At 42.8% G+C, this 27,199-nt stretch overlaps 2 protein-coding genes across 8 annotated transcripts in view; both read right to left on the reverse strand.

The window, feature by feature from the left end:
* The window catches only part of cep170bb (centrosomal protein 170Bb), a 29,823-nt gene extending 24,644 nt beyond the window's left edge, over positions 1–5,179 (reverse strand). For all 6 annotated transcript variants that reach the window (XM_041975412.1, XM_041975408.1, XM_041975411.1 and 3 more), the window contains exons 1-2: positions 4,520–5,179; positions 3,082–3,219 (exon numbers count right to left, since the gene is read on the reverse strand). In XM_041975412.1, the coding sequence (XP_041831346.1) occupies positions 3,082–3,219; positions 4,520–4,831 (450 nt within the window). In that variant the 5' untranslated portion in view covers positions 4,832–5,179. The remainder of the gene's footprint in view (positions 1–3,081; positions 3,220–4,519) is intronic.
* Positions 5,180–9,048: 3,869 nt separating this feature from the next.
* LOC121633434 (inverted formin-2-like) lies at positions 9,049–23,110 on the reverse strand. 2 transcript variants are annotated; one of them, XM_041975466.1, is made up of 25 exons: positions 22,949–23,110; positions 21,105–21,245; positions 20,779–21,040; positions 19,789–19,904; positions 17,297–17,456; positions 16,923–16,956; positions 16,702–16,843; positions 14,820–14,952; positions 14,176–14,715; positions 13,973–14,103; positions 13,803–13,864; positions 13,558–13,660; positions 13,262–13,347; positions 13,073–13,173; positions 12,834–12,904; positions 12,587–12,694; positions 12,440–12,510; positions 12,226–12,346; positions 11,958–12,122; positions 11,534–11,618; positions 11,297–11,419; positions 11,045–11,221; positions 10,778–10,909; positions 9,591–9,653; positions 9,049–9,125 (listed from the first exon to the last, which is right to left on the reverse strand). In XM_041975466.1, exons 2-24 carry the CDS (start codon positions 21,231–21,233, stop codon positions 9,592–9,594), a joined length of 3,114 nt encoding a protein of 1,037 aa, XP_041831400.1. In that variant the 5' UTR covers positions 21,234–21,245; positions 22,949–23,110; the 3' UTR covers positions 9,049–9,125; position 9,591. The 2 variants fall into 2 exon arrangements, with proteins under 2 accessions (XP_041831400.1, XP_041831398.1); XM_041975464.1 differs by having other exon boundaries at positions 10,778–11,221.
* Between the last annotated feature and the right edge of the window lie 4,089 nt (positions 23,111–27,199).

Below are 27,199 nucleotides of genomic sequence, written 5' to 3' on the forward strand. Positions count from 1 at the left end.
CAGCTCTCGGATCCACCTGTACGCCGATGACACCATTCTGTATTCAGTCGGCCCCTCCCCACAAGCTGCTGCAGCTGTTCATCAACTCAGCCTCACTTCAGTAGAGCAGTCCTTCCACAACCTTCACCTTCGCCTCAACTCCAGTAAAACAAAGTGCATCCTTTTTAGTCGGAAAACTGGCGCTGACACCCTACCAATACTCACCTGCCTAGACGGCACGGCTTTGGATTATGTCAACTCCTATAAGTACCTGGGCATCTGGCTGGATTCATCTCTGTCATTCGTCACCCACATAAATAATCTCCAAGCCAAAATAAAAGCCAGACTAGCGTTTCTTTTCCGTAATAAAGCCTCTTTCACTTACGCAACCAAATGCACTTTAGTCAAACTGACTTTACTCCCAATTTTTGACTATGGCGACATCATTTATAAAATGGCACCAAGCTCAGCCCTTAAAAAACTAGACACTCTCTACCACTCAGCCATACGCTTTGCCACAAACGCCCCTTTCCACACCCACCACTGTGATCTCTATAAATTGGTGGGCTGGCCCTCCCTTCACACTCGGCGACTCCATCATTGGTTTCTTTTTATTTACAAGTCAATCTTACACAAGACACCTTTCTATCTCTCATCTCTTCTCCACCTCGCTCGCAGCACTTATCACACCAGGTCAACCGAATTTATTAAGCTCATCATTCCCAAAACCGCCACTGTTTTTGGCCGTAACGCCTTCCACTTTGCCGCTGCATATGACTGGAATACACTGCAGAACACTCTCAAACTTCCAGCTCTGATATCTGTTTCTCTGTTTAGACAGAGACTTCAACAGATTATTGTAGATACTTGTTCCTGCTGACGATGCTGACTCGCCCTTATATACAAACATTTACCCACTACTTTTTCTCTCACATAAATCCGTCTTATACACTGTGTTCTACTCCCTTTCCCCCTTTCATTTTTATATATTTGTACTCACTCTGCGTTTTTTTTTATTTGTATTGTATTGTTGTATTGTGGTCCTGTGTATGCACAGTTGTCTGTTTATATGTATGTACGTTATTTATTCCTGCTGGGGCCTCTTGGCCAGGTCATGTTTGTAAATGAGAACTAGTTCTCAAACATTTTTTTACCTGGTTAAATAAAGGTTAAATAAAAAATAAAATAAGTCTCAAATCTCTGGAAGACTCAAACTAGATTTCCTCAAGAATTTCCCTGGGTTCAGCTCCCTCCATCGTTCCTGTGGATGGGTAAATTTGGATAGATCCAGTAGTCTCTGCAGTGGAGTTTATAAACCCTTCATCAAGGCCTTTGGTTTCCTTAGCCCCGTTTTCACAAGGGGTCTGTTGTTGTGCCAAAATAAGTGCCCCTGCCACAAAAAGCACCCTTCCAGTCATCACCCCCTGAACTCAGCATCATTTACTTTTGACAGTACACGGAGAACATGATGATTGATAAATGTGAGGTAGCGGTTGTTATTGTTAAGTTTTTAAAGGTGGTGAAGGTCACAAGGCCATTCGTCTCTTTTGATGTTCAGTGACTTTAGTAATAAATTTAAGTTCTGGGAAGGTGCCTTTCAAGACAGGGGTGCTTATTTTGGCATTACACCAGTTGAGGAAAGAATGTTTTGGTACGGTTTGGTTCAGTAAACTGATCTTTGTTGCATTTCCACGACCAGCCGTACCTTTACCTGGTAGGAGGGGTATCAGCCAAATGACAATAGATGATGAAATAGCGGCACACCTTCCCTGAACATAATGAAGAAGATCGCGACACAGAAACAAAGGAGAAGAATGGTGGACATCCAGTATTTTGTGTTCTTTACTTCCATGGTATTTGTAAAGATTGAGCCATTCCTGCTTTGTTCGTTTTGCTGGGTTGCACGAGATTTCTTCAACCAATCAATGGATTGCAGCGTCTCAAAGTCTATCCTTTATAGTCGGATCAGATTTTCTGGCACCATTTGCAGTTTTGTGGAAACACCAAAAAAAAAGTGTATCACCCAGTACCAAGCTGGGTGGAAATGGGGCTTTGTTCTCTCTCTGGGCGCATTCATACCAGGACAGTCTGGAGGACAGTTCAGTTAAAAAAAATCCACACCTTCATTTGGTTTGGTTTTACTCAAGCAGACCAAACTGCCTGGAAAACGTCAGGAATACAAGAACTTCACATTAAGGGCAATATTTCCCCCAAAAAAGCCACTGGCCAAGAAGAAAGAAGAAGCAAAGCCGTCTCACTGATTGGCCAGGACTGAAAACAACTCGTTCACTGCAAAAAAACAATGGAGCAACCACAATTATTCAGTCTTGGGGTTTCTGTTTTTACTTTGGTGTTCAAACCTAATGTTTCCAGCAGAATCTTTACAGCATGAGAAACAGGTGAGGCAGCGAGATACCAGGCCTGTTGCGCTATGACACATCCTCTCTTCAGTTCACTAGATGGTTTGTTTGCCGTGGCACTGAAAGCTAACAGCACTGGCACTCACTTGCAAGTTTGGTTGTTTGGTCCGCACCCGAGTTCGAACGTGCCCTCTGATTAATGCCCTTTTTCCTCGGTCTTTGGGCATTGGTGCATAGTCCTCTCTAGGCAGGTTTGCTGTGGTCCCATATTCCTTTCATGTTGTGGTGATGGATTTCATGAACTCTGATATATTTTCCTCCAGAACTGTGTCCCTGTCCTGTTCGGAGAGCTTGGTTTTCATGGCGTCTTCTAATTAGTGGTGTTTCAGACTGTAGCCTTCCAGAACAGGTGTATGTATATATACTCAGATCATGTGACAGACTGGACACAAGTGGACCTTATTTAACCCATTATGAGATTTCTGAAGGCAACTGGTAGCAGCAGAGCTTATTTACTGACCTCATAGGAAAGAGGGTGAAAACGTCTGCAGCCCCCCCCCCCCCCCCTTTTTTTTTAATACACGCTTTCATGTCACCAGTTTAAAATATTTTTGTTCATTTTCTTTACATAAGAAATGCAATACAAACAAATGGGAAAAACAAACCACCAAGAGGCGTGTTTTTCCATTGTGTGTGTTTCATGTGTGTTTCTTCTGAGAAGGAAACACCTGATAATGCTCACCTGCAGCATCAGCTCGCAGTCCTCTCGACCCACAAAGATCATCTCTCGGGGGAGGCGGTGCCGAGTGCCAGAACTGCTCACCAGGAACCATGATGTCACGCTCATCTTCACAGACCCACTGGGAAACCCCAGAGCATCCTGGGAAACAAAGATGGAAGGGAACGAGAGGAAGATGAAGCAGATGTTTGTGAAATCTTCATGTCAAACAGCGGATCGGTTTTCTGATTGATTATACTAAAATGGCCTTGTCTCTGTTTCTGTACATGATGCAATTTTAAAGTCAAACGATAAAACACTGGAGTCAGGTTTGGTTTGTCCCTTATGCGCTCCTGTAGATGCATGGACAATTACAGTCAGTGGCTCCAGAGGGCTCTTTATCAGGTCCAGATGGCTTCGGTCTTACCAGGATAAGGCCGAGGAGATGTTATAGAAACACAATATTGTCCCTCAGAGGAGCTGCAGAGGGAGGAGGCGGAGGAGGAGGAAGAGGAAGAGGAAGCTCTGCTGACAGCAGCAGGAAGATGAATAACATCCTGAACACAAACTCTTCCTCACACCTTCGTTATGCTGATCCACTCATAATGACAAAATCAGAGGCAGCCTGGCGGTAACAGGAACCTCTTTCACACAGCACGAGGTTTCAATCAGTGTGGCTGTGTTTTCCCATCAGCTAACGTGCACGTTACACCACCAGTCCAGTCTGCTGCGGGTTCTTCAGCCCTGAGTCATGTCTGCAGGACAACAAGTGTGTCTGAGGGAAAAACTGCTGCAGTGAAGTTGACAGCTCTCTGATCTTGATCCTGATCCTGGTCCTGGTCTGGGATCAGAGCACAGCAGCCTGACTGTTGAACACACTCTGTCCAATCAGGACACACACACAGAAACCAGAAGATAAATATTCTGCATTCATCAATCTGTCGTAAAACAACTAAACAACAGCTGAATCAGTAATCAATCATTCTGTCCATCTTTTGATCGATCAGCTGAATTATTTCAGTGTCCTTTGATAATTTATGGATTAAAATCATGACTGACTCCAAATATACAGGCACACATTAACCTGTAATACACGTCACATCACGTGACGCGTGAAGCCTCCTAAACCTCACTGGACGCGACCTTGGTGCTGGTCATCTGTCAGTGACATCATCATCATCATATTCTCTTCATCTCAACTGAGCCGCGCCCGGATACCACATTCACGCACGCGCAGATGCGCGCACGCATCAAGATGCTGGCGGAGTCGCATCAGCTCGTCAGGAGCATCCCTGCCGGCCTCAGCGCCTCATCCGCGTTTGTAGGAAGAACCGCAGGAGCAGCCCCGGTTCGTTCAGCCTGCAACTGCGCGGACAGTCCGGTCCCACTCTCCTTCTTCACGCCCTGCCCCCCTCCCCTCTCTCTCCCTCCCTCCTCATCCTCCTCCTCAGTCTCCTCTTACCTCCAGATGCTGCCGCCGCTCCTCCGCTTCTCTCCGTCGATGTAAATCCGGACTGACGCGCTGCGACACGGCCAGAGCATGAGATGCAGCCCGGAGAACCGGACTCAGGAGGCGGATGGGGTCTCTGCTCGTGTCGGTGTCTGCTGTTGCTGCTGTTACGGCATCTCTCGGTCTGAATCCTTCTGACGCACCAGCGGCTACCCGCTGCGTCAAGACGCACCGCGTTAGCGGCAACAACGCAGGAAGCTGCGCCTGGGCCTTCAGTATAAAAGAAGCAGCACAGATCAAGTGATCAGGATTATTTCTTCTCATCTATGAGATTTTTTAATCCATATCGAGGTTAATTTCCCGTTTGTGTAAACAGCAAAAGAACAACAAAAACAAGGACATTTTTTGTTTTTGTCTCTGACACAAGAGGTTTCACTAAGCTGTTGCCATGAAAACATGAGCTAAAAGTTCTAAATATTTTGTCTTTCTTCTTCAAATCAATGAAAACAAACCGATTAGTAAAAATGCGCGTAACACGACAGCTGCTCGTCCCTGTGGTGGCAGAGATTTATTGTTGCTGTTATTATGAAAGGACATGTATTTCCGGTCCGAAAGACGGCGTCTTGACGGATGTTCAACACGAACGTCTTTATCAATCAGGATCAATAGCCTATTGTGATCATTAAAAACCGTCTCGGGTCTCAGGTCACGTGACAATTATACCAGCATTATGTTTGTTGTTTAGCTACCTGCAGACAGGTGTTCCGATGGTCCAGCTGGGAACCTGCTCCCGTCTACAGTAAAACAGCAGTTTTCAGTCTGAATGGAAGAGGGATGCCATGTTTTCCTTTCAATATGATTTCATTATTTTATGGATAAATTTTCCAACAATATCAATACTGAAACTGATAGTTTGTGCCTTTTTGAGAAACTGGTTTAGACCTTAAAACTCCGATCTTGTTTTTTTAATGTAAGTTCCACCCTTTTAATTCCAGTCAGCATGATGTTTCCAGCCTCAGATGTCAGATTCTGAGGCTAAAATGATGTAAAATGAATGTATGAATAGATTTAGCAGCATAAAGGCCGACCAGAAGAAGAAAGCAGAATTTATTACTAACAGAACTTTGTAGAAATAACACACAGATCAACAGTGACCAAACCTTTTCTCATCTCATCATTCTCTCAAGTTATGGCTTTCCTGATTGGACATTTCTGTCAATTTAAGCTAAATGGTCAAAAGTTAGACAGGAAGTGGCTTCATCATAATTTCTAGGTCTCTTAGCAATATAGTGATAGCGACCTCTTTTATTACAAAAATGTGATAAATAACGGCATATCATGGATCTCACTGCGGATTTATCATAATAAACGTTACATTGTGCAGCTGGATTGTAAACATCCTGAATTTATTGTCTTCTAATGTGTTCCACCCACACTTCCACACAATAGTTCTTGTAATACAAATTGATTTAGATATTTTTAAATTAACATAGTTGGTTTTTTCTGGCTCAATTTTTCATCTATTATCACTCTAAGGGATTTTATTTCAGACACTCATGAACTTTCTATATTATTTATTATGAATTTCATATCAGTGTTGGTCGATTTATTCTGAAATATGATAGGTTATGTTGCTTTATTTAAATTTTAATAATATAAAACCAACTCTTCTGTTTTAACAGCATATTATAACAAAATTGATCTGATGTAAAAAGCAAAGTTTAAAAAGCAAAAATAAATTATATTTTTGTTCTCTATGAATTATCCTGATCGGTTCCTGACATGCTGCATCACTTTTTATTTCTCCACATTCAGTCCTGTTGCCATGGAGACAAGTCCTCTTCTGTTCACCTGGAACCAGAGAGGAAGAGGAAACGGGACAGGAAGAGTTGATTTTTCCATTCATGAAATCACACAGAAACATGGGTGATTTTAAATTTAATCCCTGAACACCGACTGTCAGGCTCGTTATCTGCTTGATTTGACCAAAGATCCAATTTATGTTACATAAACAGAGAAATGTGCAAATTTTGGGGGAATTTCCCGTCCACTCGAACAGAGTCCTGGTGTGAATGCACCTGGGGAGCTGCTGGGTTTTGAGCCACTGGGACTGTAGCAGACCAGTAATTATACCCGCCTGCTGTTCATCTGCTTGGGTTGCCAACCATTGTTCTCCTGAAGGGTTCATCAGTCTGTCTGTCCTCATGGTTTGCCACCAGACGTTTATGGCCTGTCTGCTTAGCTTCAGATTACCAGATCACTCTTATTTTGTGTGATTGAACCATAATTACTGATTGATTACTCTACTGTACACTACTGTTATTTTCTATTAAGCTACTGTTACATTATTTTTGCACACCTTGTATAATCATTAACACTTTACTGCTCAGCGTACCATTATATTTTATTTTTTAACATGGTGCGGTATTATATGATATATTATGTTTAATAGTGTATTATAGTACTTATTTAACTGTATTTCATGTTATTTACTTTATTACGAGTATGTCCTAACTGCACGGCTACTTGTGTTTTCTGACCCGTTTCTTCTTGTTTGTCTGTTTTACTTCCACACTGTTAAACTTGATGACTGATCTGAGTGCCTTGAATTGCCTTTCAGGTACAAAGTTTTTTTTATGAATTTAATTGAGTTTATTGGAAAGCCATGGGAGCTGAACCCCAGCCCTTTTACTTTTCAACATACAGCTCGTAGTTTCATCCAACATTTTATAAAAGTTAAAATTAGGTCTTTGTGCAAACCCCATATAGCTCACCATATAGATCACCAGACAAACAGGAGGAAATTTTAACTTCATATTTGTATCTTGTGTTAACATACTGTCATTGTTATGACTCACTTTAATGTAAATATGTAGATACCGATCCAGTGGAAAACTCACAACACACACGGCCACATTAACACTGCTGTGAACCAGCCTGTCATTCTGCTTTCCACCACCAGAGGGAGACAAAGCTAAAATAATACAGATTCTCAGCTGGTTTGAGGTCTGACTTTTCTTCGTCTCTCCAGCACATTTAAACGTTTCTCCTTGAATCAGTGGGGTTTCTTCAGGAGGAAGCTGAGGGTCATTGTTCAGCTGGAAGCTGAATCTCTAACCTCTGGAAGACTCAAACAGGTTTTACTTAAAGAACAGATTGTTTTTATTGAAATATCTGATTGATCTCAGGAAGAAAATTAGACATTTGCTGATTAACTGATAAGAATAAAAATGTTTGTGTTAAATCAGCTTTGACATTGTCTCATATCGATCACTGGATCCTGAATTAGATCTAGTTACAAAAGTTGTGATATCAGTCGATACTGAATTATTTGTTTTTGTGATTTACAGCCATAATAAACTTGTTATTAACACATAACATGCTGCTATTTCATGACCCGAGTCATCACAAACCTTTGAGTCAATCTGATTCCTTCAGAAAACACGACGATTAACAAAAACTCAGCCAGATGATCATTTTTATACACGAGAAAATGTCCAATTATACAAAAACATCAACATTTTCTCTCATTTTTCTGGTGTGTTAATGGATTAATTTCTTCAGACACTGATGGAAACCTGTCGCAGGAGGAGAATTCCTTCTGGAAAAAAGAGCAAAGATTCCAAACACCGAGCGACACTTGGATCGGAATGAGGAGTTTGAACGGCAGCTGAGCCACAGGAAGATAAACAGACTGAAATGAGCTCAATATGTGCAGAGAAAGATTTGCATGGTTATAAGAAAAGATTTGTACTTGTGGAGAATACACACTCCCCTCTCAGAGCCTGCGTGGTGAAGGACAGGAAGCTGTCTGCTCTCAGGTTGGACAGTTTGATTAGCCATCATCTAATCAGATACACGTAAAAAGATGGACAAAATTCGCAACAGCAACTTCAGAGTCTCTCACAGTTTTCTGCTTCACATCTGTGGATGTTTGCAAAAGAAATTTGATTATTTTGCACAGATTTCTTTGCAGGATGACAAACTCGATTTACTAACAAACTCAACAACAAAACAAAGCAAAGACTGAATATGAGAAATATGAGGCTGAAGAAACAAAAGGGTTTAATCAAAAAGCAGAATTTATTTTCTCAGATCGAGTTCAACAGTAAAAATCTGAAAAACAGAACAAAGAAACAAGAAACTCCTGGAAAATCAAAATCATCAAACATCAGAACATCAAAAGTTCCAACAGTCCCCGAATGTCTCACTGAACCAGAACCACCTGCTGAAAGGAGTCCTGGATCTCTGAAACCTGGTCAGACCAAACAGATAGGACCAATTAACTGTCAAGAGTCTAAAGCAATCACCTGTCAGGACCTGAACCAATCAGTTGTCAGGATCTATGAGCTGTCTGGACCAACCATGGGTCCACAGATCTGGGTTCAGATCCACAGTAAAGCTTAGGTGACGATTTGTCAGGAAGTCACCTGACAGGAAGTGAACAACCAAAAGAAAGTGTTTCAATCTCAAGCTCCGCCCACCTCACCTGATGCTCCTGATATTTATGACCTATTTTTTAAAGACTCATCATTTCCTGATTTGCTGCATCACTTTTATTTGCCATGTTTTTAACATTCATTCCTGTTGCCATGGAGACGAGTCTTCTTCTGCTCACCTGGAACCAGAGAAGAAGAAACAACAGGGCATGAAGAGCTGATTCTTCTCTGATAACATCACAAATAAACAGTCTTATCCCTGAACGCTGACTGTCAGGCTGCTCTGCTCCACCAATCAGAAGCCTGGGCTGCTTTCAAACATGACAGCTTCATCTCGCTTAACCAGGAAAGTATCACTGAGACCAAAGATCCACTTTATGTTACATAAACACAGAGAAGTTTGGAAAAAATAAGACAAACAAGACATTTTAACAAGATAAAATTAAATCAACACATAAAAAACATCTCAGCTCATCATCAGCTGACATAAAGAAGCAAACAGTAAAATCAGATCATCTTTAACTCCAGCCTTCAAAGATAGATACGTAACGATACGACGCATCATCAGTCCGCATCGGACAGACGGACGGACTGATGATGAGGACGAAGGACAGCTTCAGGTGAATGTTCGTGTGTTTACTCACCTCAGTGCAAAGCACATGTTTTCTTTGTCTTTGAATGTTTGGCTCCGTTATGAAGCTTGTCTTCTGCAGACAAAGAGGCACTCTGATTGGTCAGTTTGTGACAGAAAGGTGGGAACATCATCATCATCATTATCATCATCATCATGTTACAGGATCAGAGATAAACTTTATGATGAAGTTTAATCGTTGGGATCTTCTGGTGTCATCTTTTAGGAGGCTTTACTCCAGAGCTTCCTCATTGTTTTGTTGTTAGCAGCAGTAAACATGAGGAGCATGAGGTCAGCTGACAGAGCGCCCCCTGCTGGCTCACGAAGCTACAAACAGTCTGGAGACATCTTCTAAAGACTTCACCATTTCCAGATCAAACAACATCTCAACTGTTTCTGTACCTTCTCCAGTTTTTCCTCCTTGATTCTCTAACTAAAATCATAATTATGTCTTTTTTAAATAACAGACCACTTGGTTTCATAGCAACTTATCCTCCATACTGGTCTTGTCAGATGGACTACAGATTTAGCTAAACTATTTTTTTAGAATAATTGGGTCCAGATTTAAACACCCTAAATCTTGCAGGTTCTTAGCAGGACCTGGTCTAAAAAAGTAGAATCGGTCATTGTGCATAACAGAAATCAGAAGCCAACTTCAACAACTGATTCTGCAGTTTCTGCCCATTTCATGATGTTATTTATCTTATTTAAACAACAACATGTCATTTCTGTTTCTACGCAGTCAGAAATATGTGGTTTCAAGGAAACAAAAATATCTGGATTTTTAAATCTTGCCCCCCTCCATGTTAAGTTCTGAAAGTCTCTGAGTGTCTGTAAAACAAAGTTGGCCCCTGACTGATGAGGACGGCTCCTCCAGGCTAAATAAACTCAGTCTCCATCCTGCTGTAGTTTACATTTACAAGCTATTCATCAACATCTCTTCTGTATCGTATCTGCAGTCCAGCGGTCTGCATCAAGTCTCAAGTCCAGCTCTTCTGATTGGTCAGTAATGTGAGTACAAAGCTACATTCCCCTCCCACTATAGGTGGATTAACTCAACGTGAAGTTAGCCCACACTGGTGCACACATCCGCTTATTGAATTATCCATTAAACTCTGCAACCCGGAGATCTGGCCTGGTACTGGAACACTTTGAGCCCTGTTTACACCTCTGATGGTCCAACTGGACCAGGTTCTGTACCTTCAGCATCGCCCCATTTGGTTCTTCTGACTTCCGTCGACGTGATCACCTCAAACTCAGCTTCCTGTCCTGCAGAACCTCGGGTCTCAGTGTCAGGACTAGACTCAATCTCAGAGTTCTGGATTCTGGTATCTGTGTCAGGATTAGAAGCCATCTCAGAGTCCTTGATTGTGGTTTCTCCATCAAAACCAGAATCCATCTCAGAGTCCTGGTCTCGGGTCTGGCTCTGGTCCACCTTTGTGTCAGCAGCAGCAGTAGAGGACTTACTGGGGATCTGGGCCTCTGAAGGAACTCCGTAGGACTCAGCTAGTCCTGGTTCTGGTCTTGTTTGAGATGGCGCACCTGTGGAGACCTGGACTGTCTCTGAGATCTTTTGTGATTGGCTGGAAGCAGGAGTATCAACCTTCTCTAGGGCCAACGGCCTCTGCATGACAGGGGGTCGATCTGAAGACAAAAACAACACATTCAGACCCTGAACCACCAGCACCTGGGATTACATGTGCCCAGTTCAGTCCTCACCCAGGACCCTGCTGGTCCTCTCGGTCCGGGATCTGGTCTTCTTCAGGTCGTAGCCTCTACGGATCTCAGCCAGCAGCTTGTCGATGATGCAGCCTTCATCCTGAGGACTCACATCTTTCCTGACTGAACGACACAGTAACAGTCGGGTTTTAGCTTCCTGCTCTCACGTGACCTGCAGCTCTGGAGGACGTGTTTAAGGTGCGCATGTTTAAGGTGGAACGGCAGTGTTTGACTCACTGGTCTTGGGTTTGTCTCCTTGCAGTTTCTTCTCTTCTTCTTGTTTCTTCCTCCTCTTCTCCTGCTCTCTACGACTTTCATTCTCCTGAAAGGAGACATGAAACCAGCTGATCTACACTTTCAGAGAGAAGACTTTATTCAACCTCACAGACGTTATGATGTCAGCGAAGCCTTCAGCCAATCAAAGCAGATGTATGTCATCACAGACATGGATCTCAGCCAGTGGAGACCCCCCTACCTGTTCCACCTGCAACCACCTCAGTCATGCTTTAACGTCATGTGACAAGGTGACGTGGGGGGTAAAGTTGGACAAGACAGCATGTAGTGCTTCAGGACTGATACACCCTACACTGAGTCAGCATCGCGTTAAGTCTGATGAAACTAAAAGCATAAAGAGCTCAGAGCCCTGGGATTGGCTGTTTACCTTCAAAGCTCGGAGGAACAGGTCTCTGAAGGTCTTGATGGTAGTGAAAAGGTCATCCAGAGAGAAGCTGCTGCTGTCCTCACACAGGTAGTCAGCCAGGTCCCGCCTCTTCTCCTCCACTGATGACATCACCTGCTGCAGCTGCTCACATGCCTGCAGACTCTCCTGATGGTACACCATAGAAGAAGAACAGGTGAAAACACCTCTCGCACAGGTGAGATGCAGGTTACAAAAGCCTCCTGCAGGGGGCGGAACCTGCTGTGTTTACCTGAATGGCAGACAGGTACTGCTCCTTCACATCCTCAGAGGAAGAGGAAACTTTCTTCTCTGAGTTTTTCAGCCGTTCGATCAGAGATTTGACATCAGACTGAACGGATTCTGCACTGACTCTGCAGACAAACACCTGAAGGTTTTTACCTGACCATTTTTGTTTGTTCAGGAAACTGAGCTGAGACTGAGTCTGTGCTGAGTGATGTGTTTACCCAGCAGCTTTTTCACAGATCTGAAGGTCATCAGGAAGGTTCAGCAGCTCTGGATGGTTTCCCTCCACCTCCTGAGGGTCAAACAAACATGCAGATGAGGAGTATGGCCTCTAGAGCTGGACCAACACCAGCACAGAGCTGTGGTACCTCCAGAACGTGGTGCAGCAGAGTCATTCTGGACTTATTGGCTTTAGTTTCCGTCAGTTTGAGCAGAGTGCTGATTTTAAAACCTTCGGCATTCCCAGTGTGAGTTCCCTGATGTACAAAAATACACACCATGTAACATGTGACATCACATTACCGCTGATGACATCACAGACAGAATCACTCAGATCATCAGTGACAGTCTTTGAATGAAATCAGAATACATGAGAAAAGAAAAAACGATTCTTACGTAGTTGAGAAAGTTTCCAATACTGAGGATGAGTTTGCAGAAGCTGGGCAGCCGAGTGCTCTCCCTCACACCTGCAGGACAACATGATGAAACGATGAAAATGATGAAGACAGGATGCAAAACATGACAGCAACAATGACGACATGATACAAGAAACTACAACATAATACAAAACGACAACATAAGAAGAAATGATGGAAACCTGACATAACGATTTTAAACTGGCTGTGTTTACTGACTCTGACAGGCTCGGTCCAGCAGCTCAGCTTTCGGCTTCAGAGTCTCCAGCTCGCAGCTACTCTCCTCACACAGCAGCATACACTCGATCCTCAGTGTGTAACTAAAGACCACACACAGTACACACATCACCTGCAGCCACCAGGTGTGTTTGACTCTCAGGTGTGTTTTATGTGGTCCTGTCCGCCTACCTGGGGACATCCAGCAGCTGCAAATAAAAGAGGTCCACTGATGCCATCTTGTCTCTCTCTGTTTGGTTAGACTTCAGGTTCTCTACCTGAGGACAGACAGGTGAGACAGGAAGAAGACATGTACTGAGGGCCAGATTGGACAGGTACGAAGGTAAGAAAAGGACTGGTGAGGTAGAGGTGGAAGTAGAAAAATGAGATACATGATGTGACAACACAATGACAGGTAGAGACCAGAGCGTAACACGATTCAGGCAGGGGACAGGTGTGGGACAGGTGTGGGACAGGTGAACTCTGACCTCGTGTCTCTCTGGAAGCAGTTTGATCAGCTGTTTCAGGACTTCCACATCGAACTTGGATCTGTCTCCTTTGCGGATCAGAGACACAAAGTCTTCATGGGAACTGCAGGTGAGACATGGGACAGGTGAAAGACAAAGGTAAACAAACTGCTGGTGAAAATAGTCGAGGACAGCTATGATGCATCAGGAAGATGCAGACAGGTGACGTCACTGCAGAGGTGTATTTCTATTGGCTGGAAGTTCACCATTTAAACTGCTTGAGGAAAATGTTGAGGTTCAGACTTTTCTTGGCATCGATGAAGGAAATCTGTGGACAGAGACGAGAATGAGACTCGACCCTGCTGAAGCAGACAACACATGATCAACACCAGAATGACTCGACTAGATCAATGGTTCTGATTGGAAGTCGCGGCACCTCTTTGGGCTCAGTCTTGGTGTTTGTTCTGGTTTTGGTCTCGGTTGGAGGAAGACTGAAGAGCTGCTCGATGCTGCAGTAATTTGGTTCCACTGAGTCAGAAGAAGCCCACGTCCACAATGACTGATGATCTGCAGACAGACAGAGACTGATGTCCTGGTCCTGATCTGGTCCCACTCAGGACAGAACACCTGATAACTCACCTGTCATCACTCTGGACGGGAGTTTCTGCCAGTTCAGCTTCTTCATTCTTAGGGTGGGACAGGGGGTGGGGTTTGTGTGAGGGGCAGGGCTGTAGTATGAGCTGCCTACACATGGAGCTACCTGGGCTTTGATGATGTACCCAGTGGAAGGGGGAGGGGGCGGAGGTCCCATTCCAGGTAAGGGTGGGGGAGGAGGTGGAGGTCCCATTCCAGGTAAAGGTGGGGGAGGAGGTGGAGGAGGAACCCCCATTCCTGGCAGAGGTGGGGGAGGAGGTGGAGGAGGAGCTCGTACACCAGGTAAGGGTGGTGGGGGAGGTGGAGGAGGAGCTCCTACACCAGGTAAGGGTGGTGGGGGAGGTGGAGGAGGAGCACTGGTTGCAGCAGGGGGAGGAGCCTGTTGAGATGCTGCTGAAGAGACAGCAGGGTGATCTGGTAGTTGAGTCTGTACTGCCCTGTCAATGGTTCGGATCCTGTGATTGGCTGAGAGAGACTTTTGGGGGAGGAGCCGATCCAGCAGAGAAGCATCAGATTCTAAATCAGCTGCAAAACACACAGAGCAATAAAATCATCAACCACACTGGTTCAGACCAAAGAGGTGAGGACAAAATCAGATCAAAGACAAGTCCACATTGATCCAGACTTACGGTCCTGAGCCAGCAGGCCGGCTCGGTCAGTCAGCATCTCCAGAATCGACCAGATGTCGGCTCTGCCTGGATCCACCAACAGCAAGGCCTGAAGGATGGACAGCAGCTGAACGGAGGACGGACTGCTGGACACCTGGACAGAGATAAACGGAACAGTCAACAAACCATTTTGGCCACGTTTACTAGAGAGTTTTAATTCCCCTTTAATTCAGAATAAAATTAAATCCTCTTTTAAAAGATTAAAATGACCTAGTAATCACCTAATTCCAAATGAAAATGACCATTCCCAATTAAATTTACACCGGAAATGGCTGATTTATTCTGATTTTAAATCTGAATTGAATAATTCCTCGTTTATGTAAACGTTCATTCCGCTTTAGATTTATTCCGCTTGGTCTGTTCATGCTCGTTCCCTTGTCCTGTCGTGATAACGGTACGTTACTCTACCTCCCTTCTCCTCCTCAGCTGACCAAACACAAGTAGGACGCTGCTGCTTTAAAACTAGAATCAGTATCAAAGCGAAAATGGTTCTTATTATGTGGTCTTCCATGATTTAATCCAAAACAAAAGAAGAAGGAACTGAAGTTTCTTTACTTCCAGTAGACGTAAATATGTCACGTCCAATCAGAACCCTTCCCAACCCCCAGGTCTAAAGTGGGATTGAATGAAGACAATTAATTGTATTTTCCATATTGACCTGAATTCAGAAATACTTTTTCCATGTAAACGCGAAAAGAAATACTTTTATTTTAACTTTAACTTCTCGTCCGTAGTTTCTGTCACGGTCAAGCTTGGAGGTGTGAGAGAGGTGATTGTCCAAGCCAGTGAAGAGGTCATTTAAACAATCACAACAATCTACGTCCAGAGAAAAATTAAATATCACATCAAGATTACAATTACTGGACTTGGAGTAAAAGAAGCAATAATCTGACTGATTTTAATAAATATTTCAGGAGGAACTATAAACAAGATTATTTCTAGAAAGCCAGTCACTAATCTGGGTTTGACAGTGGACTAAGGTGGAGAATTTCAGTTTAAAAGGCAAACAACTGAATGTCATCGTCAAAAAAACTGAGAAGAAACGTCATTAAAAGATTGAATGATGCCAGCTGAAGAAAGCAAGTCAAACAAAATTAATAACGGACCCAGAACTGAACCTTGTGGAACACCACAGCTAAAGAATGTAATGTTAGAGTTGAACTTTGCTAAATAAAGAAGAAGAAATCCAGACTAATGCAGAGGCAGAGATACCAGCTCAAACCTTAAGCTCATTAAACCTGTTCAGGAAACTTAGATTCTGATCATTTTTCTTCATTTTAATGCAACGATACACATTAATGCCAAGGTTAAGTTTAATCTGAGGGTGGTGTCAGACAGCACTAGTACTGGATGTTTATGAAGACCCTGCAGAGCCCCATCTGACTCCAGGTGAAGGTTAGTTTTGGCCACAGTTAAATCCAGCGGACGACTCTAGCTTAGACTGGTACCACATGTGCCGTCCATGTGCTCAGCACTTGCAGGGACTGGCTGAGAGGGCTGTGAGCCGAGACCTTTCTACTCTTCTACTCTGTTCAACCTGTTTTCCTGCTACAGCATAATAAAATACATAAAAGACAGCTGGAGCTTTATTAATTTATTCTCATCAGCTCTGCTGAAGACATTAAAACTCAGATGTCCTGAAAGTTTTAGTGGTTTTACTGACAGATTGATATGATCTTCTATACTCCAGTCAGGATGTTGGATTTGACTGATTTTGACCAGAAGCAGGTGGTCCTGCTGTCCTGACTTTCCTCCAGCGGAAGGTGTAAATAGAAACACCCTGATGCTTCACACAGGCATGAAGCAGGTGGAGGTGAAGAGGAGGAGTCATGGGTGTAAGTACCTTGGTGAAGAGCGAGGTGAAGACCTCCTGGTGGTTGCTCATGTCGATCCCTCCGTACAGCCTCTCCATCTCCTCATCGTCATCAGTCATGGAGTCCTCGAATGCATCACACTGGATGTTTAGGTCCTCATCTTCCGTTTCCCTGGAGACAGAGACGGAGACGCATCACTAACTGATGGAAACATACTGATTATTGATCGTGACAGTGATGAAGGGTGTACCTGAGTCTGGGCAGCAGGTGGAGAAGCTGAAGCCCTGAAACACAACACAGAAACCAGATCCTGCTTCAGATCTTTCCTCTGCACACAAACATGGCTTAGTTACAGCAACAGAACCAAAGAGACATCTCTGTTGCCATGGTAACCAGGCATCACTAAGTCTGTGGTTCAGAATCAGTTTTTGATATACATGTTGTCTCCTCCAACGACCTAAACACAAATAGTAAACAGTACAGAACCCAACCAGAACCACTGAGGAGCTGCTTCCATCCAACAACCTGCAGCTACATCTCAGTTCGCTGATCCCACTTCCTTCTTCGTGCTGTGGAAACTGGATCACGAGGCGGTTTATGGTACCAGTGTTTGGATCGGCGTACCGATGAACTCCTGTCGCATTCGGACCCTCCTCCGCAGGTCTTCCTGTCCCTGTACCAGCACGTTGACCATGCTCATCAGGATCACCATGTACGGGACGTTATCGGTGTCGAGAAGCTCGTTCATGAGGACGCTGAAGCGGTACTGCTGCTTCTTCAAACTCTAAACACACAGAAACTCAGATTCTGATTCTTGGAGAAAGATGAAGCAGAACTTTTAAGAACTTTATGGTTAAACTTTGAACTGAGTGATGCACAGGTGTGAACGCTGCCCTGAAGCTGCATCAGGCTTTCAGGTAACTCGTCACACAGGTTGAACTGAAGCCACCTGACAGGATGGAAGATAACTTTGAGTTCTGCCCACAGTGTCAGAACACACCTGGCTGAAAACTCATCTAAGGTGTGTTTTGCCCATATGCCACGCCTTCATGGTTCTGCTGAGGGTTTGGGGCATGTCAGAACACACCTGGCTGAAAACTCGTCTAAGGTGTGTTCTGACCTTTATCAGCAGACACACCTGATGCTTTCTGCTGATTAGCAGCATGTCTGACTGATTATAAATGTGGCTGAATGAAAGAATGTGGAAGAAAGATGAGGACACAAAGCAGGAGGTGAAGCAGGAAAGAGAAAAGAAGATGCCTGCAACATTACCAGCATTCTAAAAGTTTGTCACCTGCTCCACCAGAGAAAATAGATTCAAATGTTAAAACTACACCTCGCTCCTCTGCTCTGCCTCCTTTAGGAAGATCAGACCATAAACTGGTTCTTCTCACCTCCACCTACAAGCCCATCGCAGCAGCAACCAGGCATCACACAGACTATTAAAACCTGGTCTAATGAAGCTGAAGATGCTCTGAGACGTGCTTTAAGGGCTGGGATGTCCTCTGTGATCCACAGAGAGAGGACACCAGTGCCATGACTGTGTGTGGCAAATCAACTTCTGTGTGCACAGCATCGTCCCAACAAGAACAGGGAGATGCTTCCCCAGTAACAAGACCTGGATCACCAGAGACCTGAAAAAGCTGCTCCCCTTCAGGGAGTTATTAAAGACAACACACAAACAACTCCAAACAAGGATGAAGAAGTGGAAGGAGGATGACAGGAAAACGTTAGAAAGCAGCTGCAGCAGAACAACGTGACGGATGTGGTCAGGAATGAACACCATCAGTGGCTTTAAGTTAAAGGGGATCAGACCGATGGAGGTCTGGACAGAGCTAATAAGCTGAACATGTTCCTGAGTAGGTTCAGTTCACCCACTGCCTCCAGCCGAACAGACCCCACACCCTCCATGAGCCCACAGCTTTCCTGCCACACCTCCACTCGGTCACCCTGCAGCTCAGTCATCGACCTGAAAGACCCGTTTACGCTCCACGCAGAATACGGACAGTTTCATCCGCATTCTGTGTCGGTTAAACGCGTATTTGGTCCGTTTTCAGGAACTTAGCTATCCGTCGTTCGACGCAGAAGACGGAGAAATACCACCAGACATCGCGGGGGCAGTGCTGAGCAAAATTCAGTTTCAGACGCCGCCAAACGGTGAAGAAACAAGTGGAGAGACTGAACCGGAACAAGGCTGCAGGTCCAGATGGAGTCCCTGCAGGGTTTTTAAAACCTGCGCAGAACAACTATGTTGGATTCTTCAGCACCTTTTCAACACCAGCCTGAGTCAGAAAAGAGTTCCTGTGCTGTGGAAAACATTCTGTCTTGTTCCAGTACCTAAAAGATCCCAACCACCTGAACCCCAGACTGCAGACCAGCCCCCCCCCTAACATCTCACACCATGAAAGTCCTGCAGAGACTCTTAATAATAAAAAGCAGGTGAACACCTTTCAGGACCCGTTACAGTCGTAATGTTCTGGGGTTGAAGACGGCATCATCGACCTGCTGCAGCCTGATGAGGATCATTTTAATACATCTCAGTCTACAACTGTTCTGAGAGAAGCTCCAGGTGGAGCCTCCACCACCACCTGGATTTATGACTAGCTAACGGACCACAGTTTGAGAGACTGGAAGGTTGTGTGTCTCAGATGGTCAGCAGCACCGAGCACCACAAGGGACTGTACTCCCACCATTTCTCTTCACACTGTACACCTCAGGCTTCCAGCACAACTCCTGTCATCTGCAGGAATACTCTGATTACTCTGCGCTTGTGGGGAGTATCAGTGATGGACAAGAAGCTGAGTACAGAGAACTGGTCAGTCAGTTCGTGAGATGATTTTTGACTTCAGGAGGAACAGGAGTAAACAAGGCACCGTTTACATCCCGGGAGAAGAGGTGGAGGAATACCAGTACCTCAGAGGTCAGCTGGACAACAGACTAGACTGGAAATGCAACACAGAAGCATCTACGAAGGGTTTATTTCTGAAGGGAAGCCAGAAAGAGACTAAAGAACCTGATCGAGAAGGCTGGTTATGTGTTGGGACAGGAAAGGCAACAGAAAAAAGAAGAGGAGGTAAAGAAGAGAGGATGCAGGCAGAGAGGAGAAGGATGTGAACCTTGTACTTTTCCAAGGCGTCCAGGGTCAGGTGACGTCCATGAGGGTCAAACACAGTAAGCGCCGCCAGCAGCTCAAACACCTGCATCTTCACCATCACGTTGGACGTGTCCAGAGCTGGGGGGTGGGGGGTTAGGGTTAGCATTCACAGACTTTTTTTACTTTCTACTTGTTTTATGATGTTCTGTTTGACTTCGGGTGGGACAGAGTCCATGAGTTATCATGGCTACAAGTCCCACACACACAGGAACAGCTTCACTTTTCTTTCTTTAACAGAATTCTTACCTTTCAAATCCATTTTAACCTCTTCTTTATTTCTCTGCCTCCTGTCTGAAAATGACACTTCCACAATAAATGAAGTTTATCTTCACAACTATAAGGGCTGTGTGTATAATCTGGGTCTCTACCAAAAGTGTGAGATTACTACAGAAGTGTCAGAATAAAGACGTGTTACTGCGTCAGAGTAAATTTACCTGGAACACAGTAGAAAAACTAAGTGGTTTTCTCCTCCTACAAGAAAACCACAGTCGTTCCAGTGAAAAGCAGAGTCATGTTAGAGTTTGTTTAGAGCTGGAATAAAACTTTTTACCACAAACGACTCCTTGTTCGTGTTGTTTGCTTGAAGTGAAGCTCTAAAGTTGACAGAACTGTTTTCATGTTTTTCTAACATTCCCATTTAATTGCTTGGTATGCCACATGTTAGGACTGCTGCTTCAACCGCAGTGCAGGGGGGCTCTCATCACACCAATCAGAAGCAAAGCCTTTCAGATCGATCAGCTGCCTTCAGGAAGGTGTGAAGAACTGAAAGCTTTGAGTTTGTAAAGCATCTCAGCTGCTGCTGTGTCCCTGATTCACCCCGAGAATGTCAACACCACCATTTACAAGACCACGACACCTTTCCTCGCCATCATGCTTACAGAACTTCGGTTCTGATCATTAATTACCACCACAATGAGCTCAGTTTGGTTTTCCCCAGGTTTCCTCCACCCACCCTGGGTCAGGGTCCTGACGTAGGCTTCGTTGTCCAGGATGAAGAGCAGCCCTGCGGACGAGTTCATGACGGCCCGGATGCAGGACACGCACGTCAGCTGCAGCAGAGCGTCAGAGATTCGAGCGCAGCCGCGACCCGACAGACGCTCCAACGCCTCCATCAGCAGGTCCAGACCTCGCAGTTCCAGGAACTGACCCATCCAGGACTGACTGCTGGCCTCTAACCGCCGCTGCAAACCCGAGTAGTTCACCACCGTGGGAACCTGCATGAGACATAGACTTCAGCTGCTGCAGAATCCAGAACCGGCCCTGATCCTGCAGTCATACCTGCAGCAGGCGGATGCACAGTTCGGGCTCGGCGTTCTCCAGGTTCGCTTCCAGCATGGCGTCTGGATCTGGGGAGGGGCTTCGGATTACAAGCTCCTTCATTGCTTCCCACTTGGTTTTGGTAGCCATGACGACAAGAACCTGCAGAGAAATAAAGCTTGTTAATGATCTGTGAGCTGAACTGATGAAGTCCAAACACTGCAGCCCAGTTCCAGCTCTGTGGGATCTGATTCCGGTCTTGGTTCTGGTTTCTTCTGCAGCAGCAAAGCAAAGTCAGCTCCTGCGAGTCTGTGAGACGGTTCTGAAATAGCTGAGGATGAAACCTGGTTGTTATCAGCAGATGCTGAGTCACTGCCGTCCGGTGACTGCTGCATCTCTGTGGTATGTAATGAATGTGTGTGTGGTATGTACTGAATGTGTGTGTGTGTGGGGTTTGTGCTTCATGAAAGAGTCTTTGTGTGGAGTCCAGAGGGCTGAACTCTGTTCCAGTTTTAAAAAATCAGTTGCTTTGTTTCTGATTCTACCACAACACAAACATCTGATCTGAGGTTTTAAAGCCATCGAGCATCGGAGGAGGAGAACCGGCCATTGATCATCATCCCCGCTGACACTGTTGGTGGGTTTTGGTTCAGCCAGTCACAGCTGACCACGCCTCATCCAGAGGTAAACCACAGCAGGTACAGATGTGACACAAGGAAGCCATGAGGCAGGAGGAGGGGCTTCGTCATGAGAGGAGGAATAAACCGTTAATCCAAATAAATTTCCAGGTGAAACACCAGAGCTGCTGTCCGGACATGTGAGCAACAAATCCACAGTGGCATGTCTGGGGCGTGAGCAGGTGAAGGTGGAGGCATTCCTTCATGCCAGATGAGGTGGAGCTATGTCTCTTATCACCACTCTGGAATGTATGTTTTTTCAAGAAACTCTTTTTCCAAGAAACTTTTCTTCGGCACTTTGTAAAGTCAGTAACATTAATCCTGAGTTTGGTTTTCCTTCATGGCTGATTACAGAGCTGTGGTTAACAGCATTTTGTTCCCATTAAGAAGGACAAACACTAAGTCCTCCTTCATGAAGCTTTAATGCTCACTCATGGTTTTATTTCATCATCTTTCTGGAGACTTTTATGTTTCCCTTTCTTCTTCCATCACTGAAAACATGTTCAGGTGTTATTTTGTCCCATTTCTCCTGCAAACACATCTTCAGGTGTTGAACTGGTCGGGGTTGCTTCGGGTCAGCGGTGCAGGCAGGACAGTCCAGATCCCTCCTCTTCATCAGTCATGCTGCCATAATGTTGCAGAATGTTCATGACTGCTGAAATAAGCATGGACATCCCTGGAAAAGAAGGGGTCTTAAAGGCAGCATCATGTTGCTGTAAGTGAACTTTTCTGCATTCATATTTATATTTATTTTACAGTAAAAGCTGATGATGTTTACATAAATCTGACATCTGAGGCCAAACAAGTAGAAAACAGAACTCTAAAGTCCACATTAATCAATGAACTTATTGACTGATCTGAGGTCAGCAGACACCAAACTTCTGTCAAGTTTGAAGCAATCTAACTTATTTTTGCTCCTTACACGAAACACGAAGGTTCGGGTGGACCCGGAATGACGGCTCGTCTGTCTCTGGTCCGGTTCTGTGAGGAAGGTCCGGAATGTTAAATGAAGCTAACACCAAGAGACGTTCACCAACAGTTTAAACGGAAACCGTTATTTTAAAAAACGTTTTTATACGGAGTTTGGACCAGAACCGGGACACCAAACTTTAAACTCTCAGTTCATCATGAAGTCCAAACTGCTCAGAGTTCGTTTCTACCGAACAGAACCGGCTCAGGTGTCCTTACCGTGGGGACCGGAGGGCGGCGGGACAATGTGCTGATCCCCGGAGGATGAAGATCTGATGAACGCCTCACAGCTGGCAGCGGCTGTCCTCTAACGTCGCGGAGTGGGCGTGGTCAGAGGGCAGCGGCTGTCCTCTAACGTCGCGGAGTGGGCGTGGTCAGACGTCTGCGTACCAGCCTCTCAGCGCGTGCACGAGCGCAGCAAGTCGGTTCCCATCTGCAGTTCACTGGAATTAAACATTTCTTATAAATATTAATACTTATTTTACTGACTTCCTCCCATCAGCCTCTTCTTTTGTTTTTAGTTTATTTGTACAGTTTTTGTTTATTTATTTATTTATCTCATGTACAAAACAACTCAAAGTACTTTACGTAAAACATTAAAAGCATTACAGAGAAAGCATTAAAAAGTAAAGAAAAATAAACCTAAAAAGAATACAAGAACACAAATTAAAGCTAAAGTATATAAGAAAAATAAAATACAAGAAATAAAACTGACAGCGTGAGGAATTAACAGTTGTATTGATAAAGACGGATCTGAAGTTAGCTTCCGATTCACAAATCTGTAAAGGGCGATTTCACTTAATTTGGAGCAATCTAGAAGATATTAGGCTGGGCTTACACCAGAAGACTTTTAAAAGATTTGCGCAAGACTCTGAATGACTACCAGCTCACATCTAAAGACCAATAGTCTTAAGTCTCAGCCTAGTCTCAGACTGAGATTTGACAAAGACTGTGAATCTATAGGGTCACAAATTACAAGACTGCAACTAGATTCTTTTAGCATTTTTGTGACATGTTGGACAGTTGATATGGAACAGATCTGATCTGCACACAGTAAAGCAAGCAAGGGGAGAGTTTCCCTCCAGGAGGGAATTACACATCATCATTATTTATTAAGTGTGGCTTTGCATCTTCACCAGGTGTTACACCAACTCATCAGAATCTGGAGGATGAATGAGTTTTTATTCTCTTATTTGTTAGATCATTATACTATAACACATAAATGATCCACAACAGACATTTACTTCTAATAACCACCCGCTCCTCTTTCTGGACGGTCCATCACCGCTTCTTGTTCGTCTTTTTTTCTTTTTTTCCGTCCTTTCTTGATCTGAATGTTATGGAAAGCCGTTTAATTCAAAATTAAATAAATAGAAAAATAACTAAATTATTGAATATATATATATATATATATATATATATATATATATATATATATATATATATATATATATATATAATAAATATATATATATATATATATATATATATATATATATATATATATATATATAAATATATATATATATATATATATATATAAATAAATAAATATATATATATATATATATATATATTTATATATATATATGCATTAATTTATTTAATTGGGATCATGAGGACACTTTTATTTTGGAGTAATTTTTGGGAGCAACATATAGTGCAGCACCACATTGTGCTGCGCCTATTTCGTGCTTCTGTTTTATTTCGGATCCTTATATTCAAATTAAGGGGCGGGGCTTCTAGACGTGGGCTGAATGTAGTAGGGGCAGAGCAGAGTGCCTCTAGAGAGAGAGTGGCGCCACCGGAAGCTCAAAACGCTTGCCGATCACGTGGTCCATGTAGCCTCCAAAAGTTCCAGGAAGTGCTTGGCGGCCAATACAAAATAATAAGAAAACTACGATAATCGGTAAATAATGATCAATGAAGGCTTTGCTTTGCAATATTTTTATAGTTGTGTTCATTGATATGAATCATGTTAAGTTTACTAAACCTGTTTGACATCAACAGCAATGTAAATCGTAATATTTTGTTTTTTTAACTTTATTTTTCAGACTTGACTGAGGCATACCAACAGGTGACAACAATGATTTACCAAGTGACTACACAATAAATCTAGGCTCACAGCATAATGATAACTGTTCTTACAGGAAATCTATATCCAATAAATAAAATTTAGATCCCAATTCATTTCAAATAAATGGGTTATCTATTCTTACATATTACTATCTACTTGTGTGAATTGCTTTTAAGTCTTAAGACTTATTTTGACTGAGGCAGACTGATAACTACACAAGTCTGGACTCACAATATAATGTGTTATTACAGAAAATCCATGGCAAATAAATAAAATTTTGATTTCAATTCATGGAAAATACATGTCTTTCTATCACTATTTGTAACTATCCCAAGACTTACTCCCTACATATACATAATAAATCAGACAAACACCCTTTGTTTTCCAAATGCATTTAATACCTAAAAGAATTCCTTTACAATAAAACTCGACTAGATCAGCATATCTAGCCATTTCTTTTCTCTGCTATCCTTGAATACAGTCTTCACCATGGTATGCTGTGCTGCATGGGGATGCTCCAATCGCTCAGAGAAAGGCGTGTGTATGTATGGCTTCCCCAAAGACAGGGACAGAAGGAAAATATGGATGGCCAAAGTCAGCAGGATACATTTGACCACCATCAGGGACTGTGAAAACAAAAAAATATGTGAAGTAATCATATTAAAACAAAGCATTTACACATTTTCAAAGACCATATCATTGGGAAGTTTAATATTTTTAAATTAAACACAGAGAACACATCACAGGGAGATTTATATGGTTGAGGCTGCAGAATGTAGAAAAAAAGACAGGAAACAACACTTAAAAGTGGCCAAACCAGGAAGGTGAAGAAGAACAGTATCCTAGTTAATGTCGGGCAACCCCAGAACTGCTGAAAGTTCTTCAGGACAATGCTGCACGAGGGAAGAGTGATATACTTCCCTTAAGCATCTCTCTGCTTCTCTGCTCTCATCCTGCACACTGGGAGAGTGCTGAGTGCTGTCTAGTGCAGCAAATGCATTCAAGTACAATCAGCCACTTATTTTGTATATGTATATTTTGTTAAGTTCTTAAGGTTAACATGTTTGTTACATTTAACAGGTTAGGTTTTATAGTTGCAAAGATTGTAAACATATATACTAAGAGTATTGTGCTATCTAATACTGTGTATTCATTTTCATATCTTTGTCCATAATTCCACAGCCTTATAAATACATTAAAATTAAATAAAAATGTAACTACAATCGCTCTCCCTACACATTAACCTCGCTATCAACGGCGTTGGATCAATTTATATTGACGAACAGAATTTACATTCATCAGCCTGTAACATCTGCTGCTATCAGTGTGCTAGCATAAACTTTAATCGGTTTGTAATCTCTAAATATATTAATCTAGAAGGGGACAATCCGTCAACATATTTAATTACTCATGTCAAGTTGATTTCGATGCACAACTGATATGGAAATATGACTATTAAAACATCTTACCTTGAAAAAGTGTAGCTCCGACAATCTGCTCTATTGAAATACATTGACCGTCGCTTAGCTTTTGCTAACTACCGGGAACTTTTGAGGGGCTCCATACGCCGCCATTGCTGTGAAAAAACTGAACCATTGCAGTGAACGGAGATGGCGCCACTCTCTCTCTAGAGGCACTCTGCTCTGCCCCTACTACATTCAGCCCACGTCTAGAAGCCCCGCCCCTTAATTTGAATATAAGGATCCGAAATAGAACAGAAGCACGAAATAGGCGCAGCACAATGTGGTGCTGCACTATATGTTGCTCCCAAAAATTACTCCAAAATAAAAGTGTCCTCATGATCCCAATTAAATAAATTAATGCATATATATATATATATATATATATATATATATATATATATATATATATATATATATATATATATATATATATATATATATATAAATATATATATATATATATATACATATATATATATATATATATATTTATATTTATTTATATATATATATATATATTTATATATATTTATATTTATTTATATATATATATATATATATTTATATTTATTTATATTTATTTATATATATATATATATATTTATATTTATTTATATTTATTTATATATATATATATATATATATATATATATATATTTATTTATATTTATTTATATATATATATATATATGTATATATTCAATAATTTAGTTATTTTTCTATTTATTTAATTTTGAATAAAACGGCTTTCCATAGGTGTGAGCCCAGCAGCTCTTGATCAAAAACTACAACAATTAGACACTTCAAACCTGGACTGAAATATACTAAAGAACAAAAACTGATTTGTGTAACTTTTCTTCTATTTGTGAAAATGAAATAACTGAAACTATATGCTGCATACCCATCTGTGGCATTTTGTTTTTCTCGCTG

The sequence above is a fragment of the Melanotaenia boesemani genome, chromosome 22 (genome assembly GCF_017639745.1).
Source record: "Melanotaenia boesemani isolate fMelBoe1 chromosome 22, fMelBoe1.pri, whole genome shotgun sequence".
Classification (NCBI taxonomy): Eukaryota; Metazoa; Chordata; class Actinopteri; order Atheriniformes; family Melanotaeniidae; genus Melanotaenia; species Melanotaenia boesemani.